The following is a 22,581-nucleotide window of genomic DNA, read 5'->3' as shown; positions in this document are numbered from 1 at the left end:
TTAGAATTTCTTGCACGACACACTAATAAGTCACACCAAGGGTCCTAAGAGTGGTGTGGTCGGAGCAGCTGGCCTGGAAGCTGACCCTGGCTGGCAACATTCAAAGCAAAAAGACAAAGCCCTATCTGAGCAAGGAGGCCCAGAGAGCAGCTGTCAGAGTTCTAAGGAACCACTGTCAGGCACAGGGTGAAGCTAGGGTCCAGGAGGAGCCAGCGAGTTTTGGAGGCCCTCAAAGGATGCTTGAAGATGTGCCCTGCAAACCCAGCATCTGAGAAACAGACCTATAAAATATGTTAAGACAATCCATGCTACAAAATGATGATTTGCCAACCTAATACACCTTTGATGTATTTTCACATTTTTATTTCAAAGAATAATGTTAAATTACATGCAGACTCTCAGGAACCCATCAAAGCAAGGTCCACTTATAATGTAGTTTAAAATAATCTCTGTGTAATTACAGCATAGCTAAATTGTATTTTTTTATTAACAGAAAAATAAGGGAAGAAAGCCTAAGAGGAGTCATGTTTCCATTATAAATCCTTCTTCATTTTTATTGTGTCCACTGAGATAAAGAGCTAGGAATAAAATGTTAACACACTAAAAATAGATTCAGGCAACATCTGGGTTCTCACCAATTCATGTAGGACCTGGTTTCCTGCAAAACAACTTCTGCACATCTGAGATTTGGGGGCTGCAGGAGGTGTTTCCATGTGCGTATGTGATGAACAAGTCCCTTTCTCAGGCTCCAGGCCCCTTGGAGCCAAGCCCCCTCCGTAGGCTACCACAGTCATCACTATTGAAGCTCAGGATTTCCCAGAACCTTCCTGTCCCGCAGCCACACAGTGCCCCAAACAACAGTGAAAACACCTTTTCTTCTTCCTTCTGGTTTCTCTAGAATCCCCAAGGCTGCTAAGTAGTGAAAGTCTTTCTGTGTTTAACATCCACAGCACCCTCTGTACAGGACTCAGAACTCTGTCCACAGGGGCTGGACCAGCAGAGACAGACAGGAGACAAACTGCCTTTACTGCTAGGCCGAGGTGTGCTGGTGGATATTCTCACTTCTCAGACATGCTCTCTCCCTGGAGACTTGTGGCACGCAGGCCCATGGGGTGACAGGGCCCTGATTGTCTGCTATCCACAGCAGGACCCAGCTCAGACTAAAGCTGAGACTCTCCAGTCCTCCTCTCCCCTATATGCCAGCTCCCCAAGCACAACAGCCACATTGAAATAAAACCCATAAAACCCCAAAGGAGCCAGCTAGGGCAAGAGGGCTGGCTTCTTGGGCTGCACCTGAGAAGACACAGCCATTCTCAGAGAAGAATGGCACAACATGAAATATGTTTTAAAAACAAGGAGTTTGTTTAATAAAGACAAAGAAGGCCTAAAAAGCTGATTAGAAATAGAGAAAACGCCAACTCGCTCGAGGCACTACACAGTATTCCTGAACAGCCTCGGCTGAATAGAAAGATGTTCAAATCCTTTCTCCCTTTAACAGGCTCCCCAGCCACATGTTGGCTGTAAAATACAGTATTTTCCATTTGGGATGACTTTGTAGTGCCAGACACTCATAAACGCAGAGACTCTGAGCACTCAGGGTCCTGTACCCATCTCCCTACCCTGGACCCTCACCAGAGGGGTGGCTGGTGAGGATGGTGCTTCTCATGAGCATGCCTTCTCCAAGCACTTGCAATCTTCAGTGTGAGTCCTCACTCTGGCATCCAGTGCACCATTCTGGGGTCCCCATTCCCTCCTATACACCTTGGCCATGTGTGTCTCCTTACTCTGTCACAATGTCCATATGAGGTCAGAGATTGTAACTACAAATTCACACTAGATGTTCAATAAATGATTTATTGGATGAAATAATTGTGTGAATAAAGTAAATTTAGGGGCTGACTTCTTTTTTTATTTAATTTCAGACAAGGTCCTGCTAAATTACTCAAATTGGACTCAAACTCACAATCCTCCTGCCTCAACCTCCCAGAGTGCTGGGGTTACAGGCATGTATCACCACACCCAGCTAGGATTTCACTTCTTTCGTATCTCCTTATTTACCAAGGAGGATCTGTGTGATGATGAAAGATAACTTTAAACCAGCAACGGGAGATGTGAAGAGAATCTTTCAAAGGATGACCTGATGGTGCTGTGAACCTGAGCACAACAGAAGCCAGGCAAGCATCCCAAAAAACTCTACTTTGCAGGCCCCATCTAGTCCAGAAAATGGCCTTCATCTCTTAGAGCAGGATGTGGGAGGTTGTGGTGATGGGAGAGGCAATCAGGAGTGAGGCTGGGATGAGGAATGCTGCAGGCCACGTGCAGAAGCTCCCTCCACTGCTGCTACCACATTTCTCCAAAACTAAGACCAGGTCTTATATTAATTTTTGCTCCAAAAGACACAATGGGGCTTATTTTCAAGGGATGTCTTGTTTTTTCATGTACAACGAGTACTTAAATCGAGTGTTAACTGGAGACTTATGAGACAGGAGTGGCAACAAAAATGATGACAGTTAAGAATGATGGTCCACACAAAAGTGACCAAAAGTTGCAGGAAACATTTCTTTATTTCACATGAATGTGTTAAGTACATCCATTACAACATATGACATACTGAAATATGAAGATTCATATTAGACTCAAGTATGTCCACTAGTTACCAAGTGCACACACTATTTGTACGTTGTATCTGTACTCCGATTGGTCACTCAACAGTAAGTCTCAAGTTCATCTGTTTATACAGGCATTTACCTCTCATGCAAAGGCACCTGTGTAAGTATTTACAAATAATTATAATTTACATTATCATTTATTTAAAGTATTACTGTCAACAATATTATTTATAAGGTCAAGGATTTAGCTCAGTGGCTCCACCATCTGCCTCGAAAGCTGAGGACCCAGGTTCGGTCCCTGGTACCAAAAATATATATATATATTTATTTATATTTAATTATATATTAATATTATTATTTTATAAATCAATACATCAGTTGTGTATTACAACAGATAAATTAATCCATTTGGCTGACAGTCTTAACTGTGGCTTATTTGGGGGTAGGGCTTATATTAGGGGCATCCTAAAAATCATGCAATGCTCATTTTCTGGTTAGATCCTATTTCCAAAGAAATACTATATTCATGAGAACAACGAAAACCCCTAAGAATCTACAAGCCACACCACCAACCCCATTGTGGCAGTGTTTAAATAGCCACAGATTCTTCAACTCTCCTCTCATTGAGAGGAGAGGGAGTGTAAATCCCCGCCCTATCTGGGTGGGTAGATGACTAGACCGTAGCATATAGTGAAAGCAATTCTCAGGAGCTATCTTACATGCTGACACTTGGAGTCCTGAGACACTAAGAAATCCATCTAACCCAAGACCACCATGTTGTGAGGAGGCCAGAACACACAGAGACGCCACGGTGCAGGCACTGACTCGGCACCCGTGACTTTCCAGCCTCCTACCCTAGGGCATTATCTAGGCACCCTCAAACTCTGAGTCTTCCCAATTGAGACCCCAGCCACCATGGCCAGAAACAAGTCCCCACTGTGCCTGTGGGATTCTGTGCTACACACTCTACAGGCTAGTAAAATAGTGACTGTTTCAAACCATTAAGCTCTGGGCTAGTTAGAATAGTATATAAGACAGTTGATCCCATTTGGCCCCCAATTTCCCCCTCCCCCCAAAGAAATCCTTTGCCTTTTGAGCTGTTTGCAGGTGGGAGAACAGTCGTCAGTAGATACAGGATTCTTCTGAAGAAAAAGTTAGGTTTTGGTGTCTCTTTACGAAGCTTTACTGAGCCCCCTCTGCCAGGGGGAAGCAAGCCCTTTGCCCTCTCTGATCTGGTCACCCCCTTTTAATGCCCCCAAAGACCTCTGGGATGCTTCACTTCCTTCACTCAGGTCATCCTGCAATGTGCCACCCCTGAGGAAAGAAAAACGTACTGTTTCCAGCAGCCTGTCAACCTCTTCAATGTTTGTCAGCCTTTTGGCCACAGCAAGGGAACTAGATGTTCCTATTCCCCCAAGACAGTCCCAGTTTACGCCCTCACTGCTCAATGGGGACAACAATATATATGCCCTCCTACCTCTCAGTCCTGTTTCTCTATCACTCCATTCCCAGCAGCCTTTAATGAGACGTCTCACTAGGAATCATGAGCAAGCACACAGTCCTCTGTCTCAGGTCAAGTGCAGTGGCCTCCTTACATGCAGCTCATTTTCCTCCTGGCTGGTATCATAATCTACACCTTCTCGTTTGTGCATTATAAGGAGCAAAAAGTGAACAGATGAAGGAAGTGAACAAAGGATGGCCAATGTCCTTTCTAGGCTTTCAGTTTTGTGTGAAAATTCGTAAATACTGGCCTCAATCTAGGGTAGCAAAATCTTGCCCTTTAGAGATTTCTGGTTACCCAGGTTCCAGAGATTGCTCTCTCATTCCATACCTCACCTTTCATTTTCTCGCGTTCTCCATTATGTAACAGAGAGCTGGGACTCTGGACCAAAATGGCCCATTAAAGATGATTTTTATAGTCCTGAGCAACGCCACGGAGCTTTGACACTCCGTGGTGGTATCTACTGATGCGTTTAAGGGAATCTCAACTCGTTTTTGTTTTTTTGCAGTGGCTCCTTATGGGCACTGCTCCGGAGCCTGAACCCTTTAAGGTGAACCCGGGCGGGCGCCTGCGGAGACTCGGGGGCGTGCACGTGGCCGTGCGCCGATTGGTCCCCGAGCTGAGCGCCTCCGCCTCGCATCCCCGCCCCGCCGCGGCTCTGCGCCCTGCGCGTCAACAGCCCTGCTAGCCAGTAGCTGACAGCCGCAGCGCCGCGAGCTCCTCTCCTCCCTGGGAGGCAGGTAAACCCCCTTCTCCGGCCCGGGGTGCGGGAACCCGGGTGCGGCGGGGGAGCCGGGGACCGAGGCGCGAGGGCGTGGCGGGCCGGGGTCCCCAGAGAACCTGGCCCTTGGGTGCCCGCTCGGCTCGCGCGTGGTGCGTCGCAGGCCCGGCTGGGTGCCCGGCTCCTCGATGACGCCGCTCGGTTTGCCTTTCTGCTTAGAAGAGCCCCTTTTTATTCGGAATGGAGGGTCCGGAGAGCCTCTGGAAGGGTGTTGGTGGTCCCGGGGTGTCTGATCGCTCCCACTCGGGGTCGCGGGTCCGGGGCAGGCGAGGCTGGGGAACCGAGGAGGGCCGCGCGCGGCGCCGCTGGAAAGCTCGCGGGGAAGCCGAGGAGGGGTCCGACTCCCCCCCGCGGGCCACTCTCGGAGCCCGCGGGCCACTCTCGGAGCCCGCGCGCCACGTCCGGAACCCCTTGGCCAGGCCAGGCGACTCCCCGGGGTCCGGAGCGCCCACCGCCGCCAACAAGCGCCACCCGGGAGGCCGCTCCGCCCGGCATCCTCGGCGAGACCGTCCTGGGTGGCCGCACCCGAGCGCCTTTGACTCCTCGGGGACCCAGCCGGGGCTCGGGGCGGGGCCTCAGGTCCCTGCGAGCGGAGTCTGGGAAGCCTCCGCTCTCCAGTTCGCTTGGCCGAGGTCGCCGAGCTCCCGGGGATGGGGGTCTTCGGCCTGGCCTTAAGCTCTCGGCCTCGCCCCAGCTGTGACTGCGGACCCCCGTTGCGCTTGTCATATCCGTCATACCTTATGGGGGACAACTCAAGTATCAGGGGCTGCAAAGGAGGAGACCTGGGCCTCCTCCACCTGAGCAGCCGGCGTTTATCAAACAACCAGAGGCAGATTTTTACTGTCCTTTTGATTTTTCTCTTCTTTGTAGCAGCGGTAGAGAAAATTCCACCTCGTAATTCCACCTCCATCACATTCTTCCTCACCATCGCAAAATTATTGCTTTCTCCTTTTCAGCCTCAATCACAACGCAATGCAGTTTCACTCCCTGTGCTATGATTTTGTGGCTGTGTTATTTTCTTGTATTTAGCATACCATGGCTTACTAAGCAGTTACACATGTGCTGAACGTTTGGTATGGTTCCATGTTCCTTACAAAAAAAAACAAGTAGAATAAGATTAAAGATTTATATAATCTAATTATCTGAAAAATGGGAACAAAAATTGAGTAAGAATGAAGGCATTTGGAGGAATTAATGACTTAGATTTGAAAAAGGAAAAAAATCACCAAGGAAAGAAACAATTTTACCTACACAAAGATTGATTTTAGTGGTACTGGGGGTTGAATACAGAGCCTTCCTACTGAGCTATATCCCCAGCCCTTTTTATTTTTTATTTTGAGGTGGGGTCTGGCTAAATTGCCCAAGCTGGCTGCCTCAGCCTCCCAAAGTGCTGGGATTATAGGTGCCCCCTTGGCAGCACTTATACCTAAGTGCTGGGATTACAGGTGTGAGCCACCACGCCCAGATCACTGAAAAGATGTTAATGTGAGAGAATTGTTAGCCTTTCAGGGAACGGGAAAGGGGCAGGGTTAGGGTTAGGGTGAGGATGAAGTGTATATTACTTGTATCTGACTCAAGCTTTTCATGCTTGGGAAAGGAAAATAATAAAAATGACGAGTAAATTACAGGATAAAATGCAAATTAAAGCAGATTTGCAACCCTAACAGCAGCCCCTCCTGGAAAGGTGAAGGAAAGTTGGCATGTCCAGCTGTCTGGGCAGGTCGGAGGGCCTCGTGGTTAGACTGATGGCTCTGTAACCCTTTTGTGACTTTGGACAGTTTACCTAATTTCCTGACTATCCCTCTGTATGAAAAGGAGAAAATGATACCTGCTTCCTGGGTCTGTTGCAAAAATGAACTTTAATCATCTGTGTAAAACTGACCCTTGGTATGAATGCTTTGTTCTGCCTCCTGCTAACACCCCACTGGAGACATTGTGAATCAGTAAAACCTTTTATAAAGCAGGTGGCTGACTCATTAATTGGAGGCTATGACCCAAGAAACCGCTTCTGGGAAGTTACCTGTGATGGAAGAAATAAACAAGGAAAAAAAGAAAAAGCCAAATACAGGCACCTATTCCAAGCAAAATAATCTAAAATTAGAACCAAATGAGAAACAACCTAAATGTATAACTGCAGGGTAGTTAAGAAAATCATGAGACCTAACTGAAAGGTACATTACATAACCATCAAAACTCATGGTTTTAGAGCCTGTGCTATGTGGAGAAAAACCGACAAGTCAAAATGTGGGTCACTAGAATCTGTGCCTGTTTATTCATACATGAAGGAAGAGCTTAGGCAGTGTTAATAGAAATTATATATGATCATAGTTTTCATTTATATATTGCTCTTACCAATGTTATTTTTAAAATAATGTTATTTTAAAAATAATCCACAAGTTTCAATTTTTAGTCATTTATTTACTTGTTTACAGTGTGGGGATTGGGCCCTGGGTCAAGTTTCCATTTTTAAAATGAATCCCTCTTGGTGACCCCTGTAATCCCAGCACTCTGGGAGCTGAGGCAGGAGGATTGAAAGTTCAAGCCCAGCCTGGGCAATTTATCGACAGTGAGATCCTCTTTCAAAATAAGAAATATAAAAGAGCCTGGGGATGTAGCTCAGTATGATGGCCCTGGGTTCAGTACCAGTACTACAAAAAAAAAAAAAAAATGAACTCAAAGTTTTTTGTTTGTGTTAGAGAAAAAGGGAGCAATAGTTACCATGTTTATGTCTTAGAATAAAATTTTTTAGCTGACCTTGTTTCCTTTGTTAAATCATTTCATTATTTTCTCTTGAGTAGATTTATTAGGTGGTTAGTAATTTTTTTACTAAGTTTTTCTTTATAAGAATCATTTTGAGATTCATTTATCAATTCTGGCTTTTCATTGCTGTTGTTTTGAAGGGCGCCGGAATATATTTCAAAACTGAGTGATTTCAGCCAAGTCAAAGCATTCTGTCTTCCCAGAGGCACCAGGAGAGGTCAGGTGAGTCACAACAGACCGTGCACCCGGGGAATCTCTGGTCCTGAGATGGTTGCAAATCGCCACCTGTTTCCAGAAACAGGAGTCCAGAAAGGCTGTACTCACAGCCCTTGCTCTGGGCCGATTTGGTAATGTGTAACACACTTAGTGCTTCCTCCTTTCTTATAACATCAGCTTGATTTTGCAGAGCAAGGACCACAGCTTGCTGTAGAATTATGCAGAATTGTGTAAGGAAGCAATTATTTTGAAAAAATAACATAATAAAATAACAACAAACATTTCTGCACCAAATTGACAATGACTATGATTCTCAACCAACTAACAAAGCCAAGGTGAAAGGTTTTTCTAAACTGAAGTTTTAACTTACTCTTTCCATTCTCCCTTTCCAGATCTTATTTCTTTTCCAAGGCAACAATATCAGCTGTGAACTGCTGCATATTAAGCATTCAAAACACGTCTGCAGCTAACAAAGGATGGCTACAGCATTATAAACCTTAAATGAATAGCATGTGTAGCAGCTCTTAAAACTGGAAGAGTTTTTGTCCCAACTTGTTAAATAATCCTTTTTGTCCTACTATATTCTGCTTATTGCTGTTATAGTAGTGTGTTAAACAGTCTTTTTTGTCCTACGTATTACGGTATTGTGTGATCATGTCTAGGCAGTGGCCTTTTATGAAAGACAGTAATAAATCTGAAGTCTTAGATTCCTGAGGACCTAGCTGTGAAGCCTGGCCGGGGATACCAATCTCCTGGGAAGCTTTTATTGCCTCAGAAATCCCACTGCTAGACACTCTCAGGCTCAGCTGTGTTGAGTTCTAGCAATGTTGTTTTTAAAAAGTTCCTCAAGTAATTTTGATAATGGACCAGGTTTGAAAGCCTTTGCTCTATTCATTTCAAGGCTGGGCTGCAAGGTACCAGTAAAAAAAATACCTACCCTACTTTTTTCTCAAAAAATTTGCATCCCTTGCATCAAATTCTTTAAGGGTTAATGACTTAAAAAGATGAATATATGACAAATGAGTTCTATTTAGCTCGAGAGAGATAAGAAATTTCCATGAGGTCCCTGTGAGGGGGAATGTTTGATCTTTGCCACTTCCCAGTTGAACTAGCCGAACTTCACATTGTAGTGTGTTGTTCTGAGTATCGTGTTGGCTGTCAGCCCACTGCCTGACTAGGCTGGAAGACTGCTCCTTGAATTTGGATCTCAGCTCCATCATCTTGGGCTGTTGGAACAGGCTCTAACCTGCCCTGACTCTCAGTCCCCATTGATAAATGGGAATGAGATAAATGGAGTAATTTCTGGATCTTTTTGTACCTGCTCTCGTAATTCCAGACCTCTGCCATTCTGCTCTTGCAACCAGTGTCACATGATCTTATTTTACTTTTTGTTTTGTAATGCTTGGCAGACCATGTGCATGCACTCTGAATTTCCATCTCATTCAAAAATATTTTCAGTTCCTTCAGTTATTTTTTAAGTAACTGAAGGATTGAACCCAGGGCCTCATGCATAGTGAGCAAGTGTTATATGATTGAGCTACATCCCTCCTCTAGTCCTTTTAATTTTTAGTATTATTTCATCATGTTTTAATAATTCTCTTTGAATTTTGACAAAATTGTTTTGACTTTAGGATTATTTGAAAATTAATTTGATGTCTTTCAATATTGTTTTCCCAAGCAAAAACTATTCTCTTTTGCCAGTGTTCATTTACATCTCAGCAAAATTTTATAGCTTCCCTCATATAAATCCTGCTGTTTATTTTGAGGTTAAATCCTAGGCATTTTGAATTTTTATTGCCATTACTTTATTGTCACTAAATCTTCCAAATAATTACAGCTGATGTAGGGACTTGCTGATTTTTTTATATGTTGATTTATAAAAGTATCACCTTAATGAGCTCACTTATTTAAGATCTTTTTCGGTGATTTTTCTGGATTTTCCAGAAAGAAAGTCACATCTATCTGAACTTTCAGAACCATCTAAAATAATAACAGCAATAGGCTGCATTATTACCTGGTTCTCAGCATTAATAAGAATGCCTTTCCTCTTCAAATTACCATAGTGTGCAGGCTTTGTGTTTGTGATAGCCCCTCTTGATGATAGAAAGGGGCTGACTCTACCAGTCCTACACAGACTTCCCCTCTCCTGGCCCCTTCGGTGCTGAAGACTGAACCATACCCTATCATTGAGCCACACCTCTCACCACCCATAAATATTTTATTTTATTTTATTTATTTATTTTGTAGTACTGGTGTTTGAAACCAAGGCCTCAGGCATGATAGCCCCACTATAGCACTGAGCTACATCCCCAGCCCATTTTTTTTTTTTTTTTTTTTGGTACTGGCAACCGAACTCGGATCCTTGCGCTTGTGAGGCAGGCCCTGGAACCACTGAGCTAAATCCCCGGCCCCCTACCAGCCCTTTTTATTTTATTTTGAGAGTTGCCCAGGCAACTCTCGAAGAGAACTTGCAGTTCTCTTTGCTCAGCCTCCTGAGTAACTGGTATTACAGGCGCGTGCCACCATGCCCAGCTTCCTATACAGACCTTTAAAGATAGCTTCAGCTTTTAAAAAATCAGAAATTGATGTTAATTTTGATTGAAAACTTTTCAACATCTACAGAAAATCTTGGATTTTTCCCTCCTTAACCTATTAATAGATTCCATGATTGTTGAGCCAATTTTTAGTTCATAAAATAACCCTTACAAGTCACAGTATATTCCTCTTTAGCTGAAATATTAAAATTGGTTGGATGGTATTGTCTTTTGGGTGTGCCCACCCTGTTGCTGGAGGCTGGGCAGCGGGGTGGCTGAGTGCTAGCCTTCACACAGGGGTTCAGATCGTGACCCTTTATCCATTGCCTGTAAACATTAAATCTCAACTGAAGATATCCAAATGTTCGGCTCCACTGAACTCCAGACTCATACAACAATTGCCTATACTAATACTCCCACTTGAGTATCTCATAGATATGGCAGAGTCTTTGTGCCCAAACTGAAACTCTTGTTTTTGTTGCCCACTCACAATCCCCACCAGTTTCTGCTATTTCAGAGATGGTGTCCATCTATCTGCTTGGTTATGAAAGCCACAAGCTCTCATTTCTCAGTCTATCAGCAAGTCTGATTGGCTGTCTGCAAAATACATCTCATTTATTCACAGCACATTGGCCATGTCTACACCACCCCAGGACATGCTGCCTCTTCCTTCAAACTGATCTCTCCATTCCCTTTCTTGCCTCACAGCATTTTCTGCTTTGCATTATGATTAGGATGAGCTTTTGAAAAGGCAATCCTTTTCTGTTATTGTCTTTCTAAGATTCTTAACCACTTTTCCAATCTAGCAGTCTATTTGCCCTCTATCTCATTTAGCTCCAGACACTTGATAACCTTTCAGTCCTTGAACCCACCAAGCTAAATATTTTACTCACCTTTGTGAACTCAGCCCCTAGCACAATGCTGGAACCTTAGATGACATTTAAAATATGTATGAAACTGGGCCGGGGATTTAGCTCAGTGGTTCCGGTGCCTGCCTTGAAAGTGCAAGGTCCCAAGTTCAATCCCCGGTACCAAAAAAAAAAAAAAAAAAAAAAGCCATCATATTTAAAAAAAAAAAATATGTGTGAAACTAATTGGATTGCTTTGTTTTCTGTTGCTATCACAAAATATTTGAGGCTGGGTGACTTTATAAAGAGAAGTTTGGTTAGCTCACAGTTCTGGAGGTTTGAGGGCGTGGGGCCAACATTAGCTTGGCCTTGGCAAAGGCCTCGTGCTGGATTGTACCACAGTGGTAAAAATCCATGTAAGAACGAGAGATTATATCACCAGACAGGAAGCCAAAAAGTGATGCAAGGCTGAGCTCGCTCTTATAACAACTCACTGTCCAGAGAATTAACTCACTCCCATGAGAACTGCCCTAATTCCTACTGGGGCAACATCTCCAGTGATGCTTCAAATAATCTTGATTTTATTTACAGGTTGACATTTTTCTGGGTTTTATTTATGAAATTCTATTTTTATCTCTATTCTTTCTTATTACTTTGACAGTTCATTATGAATTTTTCCCCTTCTGGTTTTTTGTTTTGTTTGAGTTGAACAGTCGTTTGGTTTATTCTCATGCTGTGTGCTGAGTTGTACTCCACCTGCTCCTCGAGAACTCCGTGGCTCCTTATATCCCCATACCCTTGCTCTCTTGCCATCATCCGACTTCTTTTTTTTTCCGGCCTGATGTGATATATCATTTTTGTCTCATTTATCAGACTCTTAATGATTCTGAATATCTTTCTCTATCTTTTTGAGTTTCTAATTATCAGTTTGTATTCTTTGGCCATTAGTCCAGTGGAATTACTGTTTCTTATTTCTATGCAAGAATTCCTTGTAGATTCTCCTCTGTTGGTTTTAAAGTCTACAAATACTTTTTACTTCTGTGTCTACTTTCTTTTAACTTTGTTGGTAGTGTTCCTCATAGTGTTGAACAAGAATTCTTAATTTTTATGCAATCAGACTCATGAATTATTTGCCTTTGGGTTTGTGCTTTTTTGTCTAGAAAGTCCTTTCCTCACTCCTCCTTCAAGTCACAAAGACATGTGCTTATGTTTTCTCCCTCTAACACCATACTTTTACCTTTTGCATTTAGATCATTGATCATCTACTCTTTTTTCTTTTTCTTTCTTTCTTTCTTTCTTTTTTTTTTTTTACCAGTACTGGAAAGTGAACCCAGGGCTCTACATTGAGCTACACCCTACAGACCTTTTTAATCTTATTTTGGGATAAGATCTCACTAAGTCATCCAGGCTGGCCTCAAACTCATGATCCACCTGTCTCAGCCTGCCAGGTAGCTGGGATTACAAGTATGCACTGACCCACCCAGCTAGAGTCTACTTTTGCATGTGGTGTTAAGAAGCGATTTTATTTTTATTTATTTTTATTTTACTCCAGTTTTCCAGCAGGATCAAACCTCCTCCACTGATTTGTGGTGCCTGCTTTATCAAACATCAAGTCCCTGTTGACGTGTACACACCTGCACTTATCTCTGAACCTGTCCTTCTGTTTTCTTTGCTCCCCTGGTCTGTCCCTGAACCTTTACCAGCTGGTTCTGATTACTGTGGCTTTGTTGTATGGTTTATATCTAATAATTCGCAGTCTCTCCTGTTTACTCTTCTGTTTTGAGCTTGGTTTTGCTATTCACGGACATTCTTTTCCCACGTGAGTTTATTTAATCCCTCAAAAAAGTCTACCTGGAATTTTGAATAGCATTTTATTGAAATTACTAGTTCATTTGGGGATAATTGACATCATAACAATGAGATATACCAAGTAAAACCATGGAATGCCTTTCCATGTTTTCAGATCACTTTGTATAGTCTGTATTTTAAAGTTTTAACTTTTCCTACATAGAAGTCTCTTCTAAGTCAATTCCTAGATATTTTACATTTGCTTGCTATTGTGAATATCTGTTTCTTCCCTCCAGTCAATTATGGCCAGTGCAGGAAAAATGCTGTTGGCTTCTGTAGGCTGATTTTGTTTCTTACGACCTTGCTGATCTCTAGTACTGGTTCTCACTTTACCTCTGTTGATTCTGTTGGACTTTTTATGTATATGGTCATATTCATTGCAGATAACATCAGCACAGGCTCTTTCCTTGTGGTGCTTTCACCTGCTACTTCATTGTCTTTACATATGTCATTGACAGGCGCTTCAGCCCTGTGAGCAACAGACTGTTCTGATCTTTAAAGGAATGTATTCCATTGTGTTTGCCATTTTGGTTCTGTAATTATTTATCAAATTAGTAGAGTTTCCTTCTAGTGTTAGTCTTATAAGAGTATTCTTAGTATTCTTCATGCTGAGCAGGTATTGAGCTTGGTTAAATACTTACTGGAAGATCTTGAATGGTGCCAGAGGACAAGGCCTGACTGTTCACAGGGAGGAGCTTAGATGAATAATGTCAGAGCGCAGCCCGGGACTCAGAAACACAGTCTGCAATCCCAACAGTTTCCTGAATCATCAGTCATAGTGGCCTGATTTGTAGAGTGAGAGTTTGGAGTAAATAATACAGGCTCTTCCTAATTTTACTACAAATAGAAAGATATTCTCACAGATCTCATGTAAGTTTTGAGTTACTCTAGAAATGATCCTCTAAATGAATTTGTTGTTTTCAATTCTTTTCATAATTAAATGTTGCTTTTCTTGTTCTCAACTGGTTTTGAAATGGCATATTCTACAATTATCCAACATTATCTGGTATTCAGTTTCAGTAGAGAACTGGCCAGTAGCAGGTCTGTGGCTCTGCTGTCTTATGTCATTGTCTCTATGGGGACAACTCCCAGAGCTGGATCTCTAGTTTGTGGTTATTCCTCAACTCCAGACCCACAAAGCTCACAGTCTGCTATTATCTCTGATCCCACATGTAGTTTGACAGCATTGCAAAAGCCACACCCCTTATCCATCTCCCTCCAGGACTGCTGCCCATTCTGCGTTGTGTCTATGCAGTTGGAGAGTCCAGAAACCTGAGTGCCAGTGTGCCTCTTCCAGTCTCCACCTTCCATATCAAGTCCTGAGCTTACAGAGGCATCCTGTGGGTCACACTGCCCCTGGCTCTCCTTCCCCTGGCCAATCCCACCAGCTTCTTTCACTTCCTTCACTGCACCAGCCTAGTAACTAGTTTCCCTGCCTCCTGCCTTACGTGCACATTCACACACACAAGTCCCCAGTGTGTTTTTCACAATGCTATTCATGAAAAAGAACCCAAGAAGCCAAGCCCCCAGTGCCTTTAGCTCAAGACCAGGCTCTCCCACACCTTATCCATAGGCTGGCACATGGTCTAGCATCCAACTGGACACTCAGTATTAATAGTGTTAGCATAGGAGCAACAGGCTTACACTGTCTAGGGCGGTGAGGATGCCTGCCCACCTGGCATGTGAGGCCCTCACCTGACCCCTGCCTACTCCCCATGACATGCTCAGCGCTTCTCAGACCTGCCTGTTCCCTCTCCCTGCCCGCCTCCACTCCAGATGCTGTTCAGGGCCCAGCCGCCTTCTGTGCCCAGCTCCTGTCCTGGGCTCCCTTCACTATGTGGTGTCTCCAGGCACTCACAGAGCCATTACTTTTTTTTAAAAAGCCATTAGCTGGCCTTTGCAGAGGAGAGTATTTTGTATATAGTCATGGTTCTCTTTAGATATCTATTGTAAATACTTCATTTTTAGTTTGCTTATTCTTTATGTCTTAACAGATATTTTCACAGCTTTTTATCCATTCAGTATTTATTTTGCATGTTTGTGCATCAAGCAAAATAATAAGCATATAGAAATAAGCTCAAGTAGCCATGGCTGCTCTGGAAAGAAACAAAGGATAGTGTTAGGGTAGGAGCAATGTCTTAGGTAAAGTGGTGTGAAGACCATGTGAGTAGCTAGAAGAAGAGCCTTCAGGCCTGGTGGACAGCAGGTGCAAAGGCGCAGAGCTGGTCATGTGCTTGTTGGGTCTGAGGAAGAGCTGGAGGCTGGAGAGAGGAGGGCAGCAGAGCCACATCACGTGTGACTGAGCCAGCGTGGCCAGGACTCTGCATGGAGAACACCAGTGGGGGCTGGCAAGAAGTGGGGAGGCTGGAGGGGAGGCTGTGGAAGGACTCAGAAATGATGAAGGCTTAGCTTATATAACAGTGTTGGGAAATGGAGAAGCCCAGGGCCTTAGGATTTACTCAGGATAGAGCTCATAAGATCTGCTGATAGAGCAGGCGCAAGCTGTGAGAGAGAAAATTCAAGAATAACTGCAGGGTATTAGCTGGGTTGGCTCACTGAGCTTGAGTGAAATGAGTAGGTGAGTGACATCAAAACCCTTTGGACTGGGAGCTGTTAACTGAGGGGACAGTCCCTTATTTGGGTGAACAGCATAGCCTGAGAGCTGGACCCCATGAGGAAATGGGGAATCATGCAGGCAGGCCTGCAGGAGACTAGGAAGTTAGGGGGTGCAGGAGCAGGAGTGGGGACCATTAGCATATCCCCACCCCTGCCCCTATGACTCCCACCCACCCGAGCCTTCAAAACCCTAACTGGTAAGATCTGAATACTTTTTTTTTTTTGTACCAGGGATCAAACTTGGGTCCTTGCGCTTGTGAGGCAGGTGGCAGAACCACTGAGCTAAATCCCCGGCCCTTGAGTACTTTAATCTCACTAGTAATTCTCAAATGTATTTTTGCTGATGACCACCAAGACAGCACTTCTGACTTCAGTAATGTTAATAGAAACATAGACAGCATGTTAACTCATTTATTTGTTTAATAATTCTTCCTACAGTATTTTCCAATTTAGTCATTTGCTGTTCAGGATATGAAAACTAATTTCCGAATTCTTTTTTTTTTTTATGGTGAAAATAATGTGTGTTTAGAATTAGCCAGCTGAACTCAGTTTAGCTGATCCCAATTTTGTTGGCAACATCCAAGGCATCATAGTCAGGAGCCAGTCGAACATACGCCTTCTTCTCTCCGTCAGGCCTGATTAGGGTATTGACCTGGGCCACATCAGTGTCCTAGAGCTTCTTCACGGCTTGTTTGATCTGGTGCTTGTTGGCCTTGACATCCACAGTGAATACGAGTGTGTTGTTGCCCTCTATCTTCTTCATGGCTGACTCTGTGGTCAGGGGGAACTTGATGATGACATAGTGGTCAAGCTTGTTTCTCCTGGGGGCGCTTTTCCAAGGGTATTTCGGCCAGAGCCGCAGTGTCTTGGGACGGCGGAAGGTGGGTGACGTGTGGATTTTCTTCTTTTTGTGGCTGTGGATGCCTTTCAGCACTGCTTTCTTGGCTTTCAAAGCTTTTGCTTTGGCTTCAGCTTTGGGAGGGCCAGGAGCTTCCTTCTTCGCCTTCAGCGCCATCTTGGTAAAAAGACCTAATTCTTAAAAACACTATAATAACCCCATTCCTGGGCACCAGACTAACTGCAGTATGGCAACATGTGCCATTCTAGGGTTTGTGACCCACGGGGATATTTTGGAGCATAATTTGACCTAGTGCACAGTTTATATCATTCCACTATCTTTGGCCTCTTCCCTTGGAACTGAGCACTGAGGTTAAATGTGATCTTTAATCTGAAAGGAGGTTTGTGATTTGATGAAGGACATTCTGCAAAGGGTCATAAGTTGTGATATTTGGTTTGTTTGTCATTTTCTACACAGTACTGGCCCTGTTATATAAGATTTCTCTTATACCAAAAACTAGAAGAAATCACTTATAAAATATCAAATGCTGAACTAAAACTCATTCAGCAAGTATGTGACTGCACTTATTTTAAGTGCTGCCCACTCTAAGCAGCTCTGTCCTTCCGTCTGTCTGTAGAGAAAGTAATGAATTTACAAGTAGACTTGCAAAATCCTGGTTTTTCTAGTAAAATTTCCTTTTTCTAGTAAAATTGTACTGAAATTCCTTTGAAGAAACCCTTCTTGGCATTTATAAGTTCAGGAACATTAATTGCTTCACTTAATAAATATCTGTTTTGTCATGCTGTGTGCCAGGCACTGCCCCAGTCCCCAAACAAGCCACAAACAAGGAGACTTATTCCCTCCCTGCTGACATCCCTGCAGAAGAAAGAAGATGCAGCTGTTTTCAGAGTGACTTAATCCCCAGCACCCACATTGGGTGCTTCCTAACTAGGCGCGAGACTCATAAATGTCCATAGGCCACACTTGGTATCCACACATCAGCCCCAAACTGGAGGTTGTCTCCACACCCAACCCTGCCTGTGACCGCTCTGCTTCAGGAAATGAGATCCATATTGGTGGGTAAAGGGATACCCTTGGTATAGAAGATCAATGCCCCATAGAACCTGATGTCCAGTGGTACAGCTTCCAGGGTCCCCACAAGAACATGCCCAGTTCCAAGAATCACTTTTCTAAGAAGCTCAAAGCCATGACAAACCCACTGGGTAGGGGGTAAGGAGGAATAGTTCCTCCCAGACCAGACGAAATTAGCCAATTGAAGGTTATGCTTTTGCTGAGCAATGTTGCTGGCATTCTACCTTATCAAATTTCCAGGAAACAGAGCTAGAAATTAACTTTTCTGAAAGTTAAGTTTATTGGTACAATTTAGATATACATAATGATCACATTCATCATAGGGAATTTGTACTTGATATATCTTGATTCCTCTTTTTTCCCATTCCCTTCCCTCCCTTCAAGCCTGCTTCCTCTCCTTATTTACAAAGCTTTGTTTCCATTTTATCCTTCTTTTCTCATTTTTTTCTTTTCCCTTCCTCCTTTCTCCCTCCGCCCTTCATAGTTCCCCTTTCTTTTTGAACAATTTCTGTTTCACAATATCTGTTATATATTTTGGTCCTTATTTACACTTTTAGTTTCTCACACCAGAGTGACAATGCGATATTTAGACATGTGTGTCTAATTTGTTTCACTTAAGAGTATGGTCTCAAGGTGCAAGACTTGAGAAATGTCTCAAGTTTATCCTTCTTTATGGCTAAGTAGTACTCCATTGTATAAAAAAAAAACACATCTTTTTATGCATTTATCAGTTGGTGGGTATTTGGATTGTTTCCAGGGGACAGAAGATTTAGCTCAGTGGTTCCACCGCCTGGCTCACAAGCGCAAGGTCCCGAGTTCCATCCTTGGTACCAAAAAAAAAAAAAATTCTTCAGGATTGTTTCCTTGATTTAGCTATTATAAACTGTGTTGCTATAAACATGGATGCGCATATATCGCTGTGGTATGATGCTTTTAATTCTTTTGGGAAGATACTCAGAAGAGGAATAGCTGGGTCATATGGGACCTCTAATCCTAGTTTGTTTGTTTTTTTTGGGGGGGGGGTACCAGGGATCGAACTCAGGTCCTTGTGCTTTTGAGGCAGGCGGCAGAACCACTGACCTAAATCCCCGGCCCTAATCCTAGTTTTTTGAGGAATCTCCACACTGCTTTCCACAGTGGTTTCACCAGTCTACACTCCCACCAACAGTGGAGAAGGATTCCTTTTCCCCACAGCCTTATCAGCATTTGTTATTGGTTGATTTCTTGATAACAGCCATTCTTTCTGGAGTGAGATGGAATATCAGTGTTTTAATTTGCATCTCTTGAATGACCAGTGATGTTGAACATTTTTTCATATATTTATTTGCCATTTGTACTTCTTCATCTGAAAAGTGAGTATTCATTTCAGATGTCTATTTTTGGCTTGGGTCTTTAAATTGGGGGGGGTCTGATTTTTTTTCAATTCTTTATATGTTCTAGATATTAGTCCTTTGTCTGAGGAACAATGGGCTAAAATTTTTGCCCATTTTGTGGGCTGTCTTTTCACTCAGTTGGTGATTACTTTTGCTGTCCAAAGGCTTTTTAATAAGATCAGATCTTAGTTGTTAACTTGAGATCAGATTTGCCTCAGAGAAAAAAATGAGTTATGCTTGCCCTTTACCTCTGATCACTTTTCTTCTAAGTGCTATTCAGGAAAGGCCCAGGATATGAGGAGTTCATGGCCAAGGGGCTGTTGCTATTGCTATGCATTCATCCATTCATTATGCAGAAGATGTCACCTGGTTTCAACATAAATGCAGGACACTGATGCCCTCTTCTTCCTTTTATAGATCATTCATCATGGTGAACGCTGGCTGCTGGCTACTGGTTCTTTTTGTGGCTACATGGAGTGACATTGGCCTCTGCAAGAAGCGACCAAAACCAGGAGGAGGATGGAACAGCGGGGGCAGCCGTTACCCATCTCACAGCGGGGGCAACTGGGGCCAGCCCCATGGCGGTGGCTGGGGACAGCCCCATGGTGGTAGTTGGGGCCAGCCCCATGGTGGAGGCTGGGGACAGCCCCATGGTGGTGGCTGGGGTCATGGAGGTGGCACCTACAATCAGTGGAACAAACCCAGTAAGCCCAAAACCAACATGAAGCATATGGCAGGCGCTGCAGCGGCGGGGGCAGTGGTGGGAGGTCTGACTGGCTACATGCTGGGGAGTGCCATGAGCAGGCCCCTCATCCATTTCGGCAGTGATTATGAGGACCGTTACTACCGTGAGAACATGTACCGTTACCCCAACCAAGTGTACTACAGGCCCGTGGATCAGTACAACAACCAGAACAGCTTTGTGCAGGACTGCGTCAATATCACGATCAAGCAGCACACAGTCACCACCACCACCAAAGGGGAGAACTTCACCGAGACCGACGTGAAGATAATGGAGCGCGTACTGGAGCAGATGTGCACCACGCAGTACCAGAAGGAGTCCCAGGCCTACTACTACCGCGGAAGAGCCGGCTTGGTGCTCTTCTCCTCCCCACCTGTGATCCTCCTCATCTCCTTCCTCATCTTCCTGATAGTGGGATGAGGAAGATCTTCCTATTTGCACTGGCATCCTCATCTTGGTCCAGGTTGGGGGAGGGGTATACACCTGCAGCCCTTTTAGTGGTGGCATCTCATTCTTACTTCTCTCTTTGTCCCCCATAGGCTAATAACCTTGGCACCAATGGGCACTGGAAAATGTAGAGTAGACCCAGATGCTATCTATTCAAGGCCCCTTTGAGTCCTTCATGGGCCAATGTCAGGCCAGTAAGAGTATAACAAAATAATCATCAGTTAATCTAGGCTTGTTTTTGATGTAGTACAACAGGTTGAGGCCGAAACAGATCTCAAAACAGTTGTCAGTTACCTTTGCCTGAACCTCTGTGGTTTCATAAGCAGCCAGAGCTCAGGACATGAATATTCCAGCTTAGCAGTGATTTTATAGCAGTTTGGAAATTTTTTCTCTTCCCTTTTAAGAAAACATGACAGCATTTCTGCCAAATTTGGAAAAAGGCCACGTGATACTATTCAAAAAACAGAAAAGCAAACAATAGAAATCCTTCACCCTCTGGCCACAAGTTCAGCCTGCTAGAGTGTGTGCCCTGTGTCCACAGAAAGCCTTTTGAAATAGGGGCTGCACAGCAGTTGCTGCATCAGGAGGAAAATACTGGTGCAACCCTAGGCCTCCAGGCAGAGGACACATTCACAGAAGGTGAGCATGACTGCAGCACAGACTGAAGTCTTCTGGGACTGAAAACTCAAGCATTTGCAAACATTGCCCTTGCAGACAGCCTCCCATTTGGGATGTGTAAAACATCCACACATGGCACCCTTTCTTTAGAAACATGAACTACAGGTAACACAGAAATTAAATTACCTTCTAAACACTCAAAGCAAATCTCCTTTGTTCATTTACTGGAAACTAGAATGATTTTAACCTTGTTTGAGTGGGACCAGCCGATTGTGACTCCAAGGAAAGCGGCAGTTGCAAAGCATGGTCCTCTGGAGGGTTATGTAATGAAGAGGTAGTTAATGTGCAGACAAAAAAGTTTCTTCATTTCTGTCTCAAAATTAGGTTGAGTCCTTCATTTCTGTAATTTGCTTTTAAATCAAAGAACAAGGAGACAATCTAAAAAATAAGTTGCAGATGACAGAAATATCCATTCCAAGTAGAAGAAATTCTATTACTGTTATCAAAATAAGGTCAATTCTTCACTAAATTGTTCAATACTGTCACCTAGCAAATGTCTTACTATACTGCAATGTTATTGGCTTGCACTATGTGGGTATTCTATGTAAGATATATATAAAATACATATATTGCATATGGCAAACTTAGAAGTTTTGTTTAGAGCAGTAACATCTGAAGTGTCTAATGCATTAGCCGTTTCATAAGGCATTAAATAAACCTAAAAAGTGGGAACCTTTTTGCGTGGCCCTTAGGCTTACAATGTGCACTGAATAGTTTTGTATAAGAATCCAAAGTGGATACTAACTGGTCTTTGAAATATGCATGTACTTTATATTTTCTATATTTGTAACTTTGCATGTACTTGTTTTGTTGTATAAGAAGTTTGTAAGTGTTTATTATCTGACTGAAATTAAACTGAGCTAAAATGAGCACAGCCCTCGAGTGTAGTTGCTTCACCAATGCCCAGCCTTTGTAGGCAGAATGGGTAGCACCTTCAGGCCTCACTCCTCAGCTGCCTGGTCATGTCCTGTGCCTGCCCTGATCCTGCCCTCATTCTTACTTCCAGCCACCCACGGACCAGTTCAGCTCTGCTCCTTTTCCACAAATATCTCAGTGTGCTCAGCCCTGGGTAAAATGCAAAGGCCCCGTGAGGCAGGAAAATGGAGTCCTCACACTCTGGGAGCATTTTTATGTCCTGGGTTTAGAAATAGATATTTTTTTTTGGTAGTGTTGGTGGTGGAACCCAAGGCCTAATGCATGCCAGGCAAGTGCTCTACCACTGAGAAACAAATAGACTTTCTTGGTTAAAATGAAACTTGGGCTCTGAAGTACATACCTAACACAGCCCGTAAAATATTCTCAGATCCTGAGACCAAATGACAATCACTCTTCTCACCTGTGGACCAAAAGTTTACTGATTTGTCAGTCTTTTTGCTCATACTACACAGGTTTCACTTTTATTCCTCCACCTGTGCTGTGGTGCTCTTGGTTATCCTTGGCAGTGGATTTCTTTAGCAACTGTAATTTCCTAGATGCAGGAAGTAAACACACAAAGTGACAGTGGTTGAAATGTTATCAATAGGGGAGCAAGTTCATCTGGAAGTCACACTCTGAGAGGCCTACAGATCAAGGGATTTATGATCCAGGTCCGAGGAGGGGCATCACATGTGGCACAGGGACCACGTAGGAGAAGGTCTCAAGGCGCAACTCAACCAAGCAGCTCAGAAAGGGAAGGTGTGGGCAGTGCCCGTACTGGAG

General features: G+C 43.7%; 1 protein-coding gene, 1 long non-coding RNA gene and 1 pseudogene across 6 annotated transcripts in view; 2 read left to right on the top strand and 1 right to left on the bottom strand.

The window, feature by feature from the left end:
* Positions 1–2,904, top strand: part of LOC110348324 (uncharacterized) — a 33,805-nt gene extending 30,901 nt beyond the window's left edge. The window contains exon 5 of the long non-coding RNA XR_015441980.1: positions 1,923–2,904. This is a non-coding gene — a long non-coding RNA (uncharacterized LOC110348324). The remainder of the gene's footprint in view (positions 1–1,922) is intronic.
* A 1,841-nt stretch (positions 2,905–4,745) lies between these two features.
* Prnp (prion protein (Kanno blood group)) lies at positions 4,746–21,752 on the top strand. Of its 4 annotated transcripts, none has more exons than XM_004840768.3 (3): positions 4,746–4,850; positions 7,792–7,873; positions 19,434–21,752. In XM_004840768.3, exon 3 carries the CDS (start codon positions 19,444–19,446, stop codon positions 20,176–20,178), a length of 735 nt encoding a protein of 244 aa, XP_004840825.1. In that variant the 5' UTR covers positions 4,746–4,850; positions 7,792–7,873; positions 19,434–19,443; the 3' UTR covers positions 20,179–21,752. The 4 variants fall into 4 exon arrangements, with proteins under 4 accessions (XP_004840825.1, XP_021110674.1, XP_004840827.1 ...); XM_021255015.2 differs by having other exon boundaries at positions 4,750–4,846; XM_004840770.4 differs by lacking the exon at positions 7,792–7,873 and having other exon boundaries at positions 4,751–4,850.
* Positions 15,724–18,469, bottom strand: LOC147824666 (large ribosomal subunit protein uL23 pseudogene; annotated as a pseudogene). Its single transcript, XR_015441979.1, has one exon. The product of XR_015441979.1 is annotated as a large ribosomal subunit protein uL23 pseudogene (transcript).
* Positions 21,753–22,581: the final 829 nt, after the last annotated feature.

Source organism: Heterocephalus glaber, unplaced genomic scaffold (assembly GCF_053883595.1).
Source record: "Heterocephalus glaber isolate CG9 unplaced genomic scaffold, H.glaber_assembly_v1.0 deba00001532, whole genome shotgun sequence".
NCBI classification, from domain to species: domain Eukaryota; kingdom Metazoa; phylum Chordata; class Mammalia; order Rodentia; family Bathyergidae; genus Heterocephalus; species Heterocephalus glaber.
Note: the sequence above shows the minus strand (reverse complement) of the source record. Positions and strands in the feature narration are given on the sequence as shown.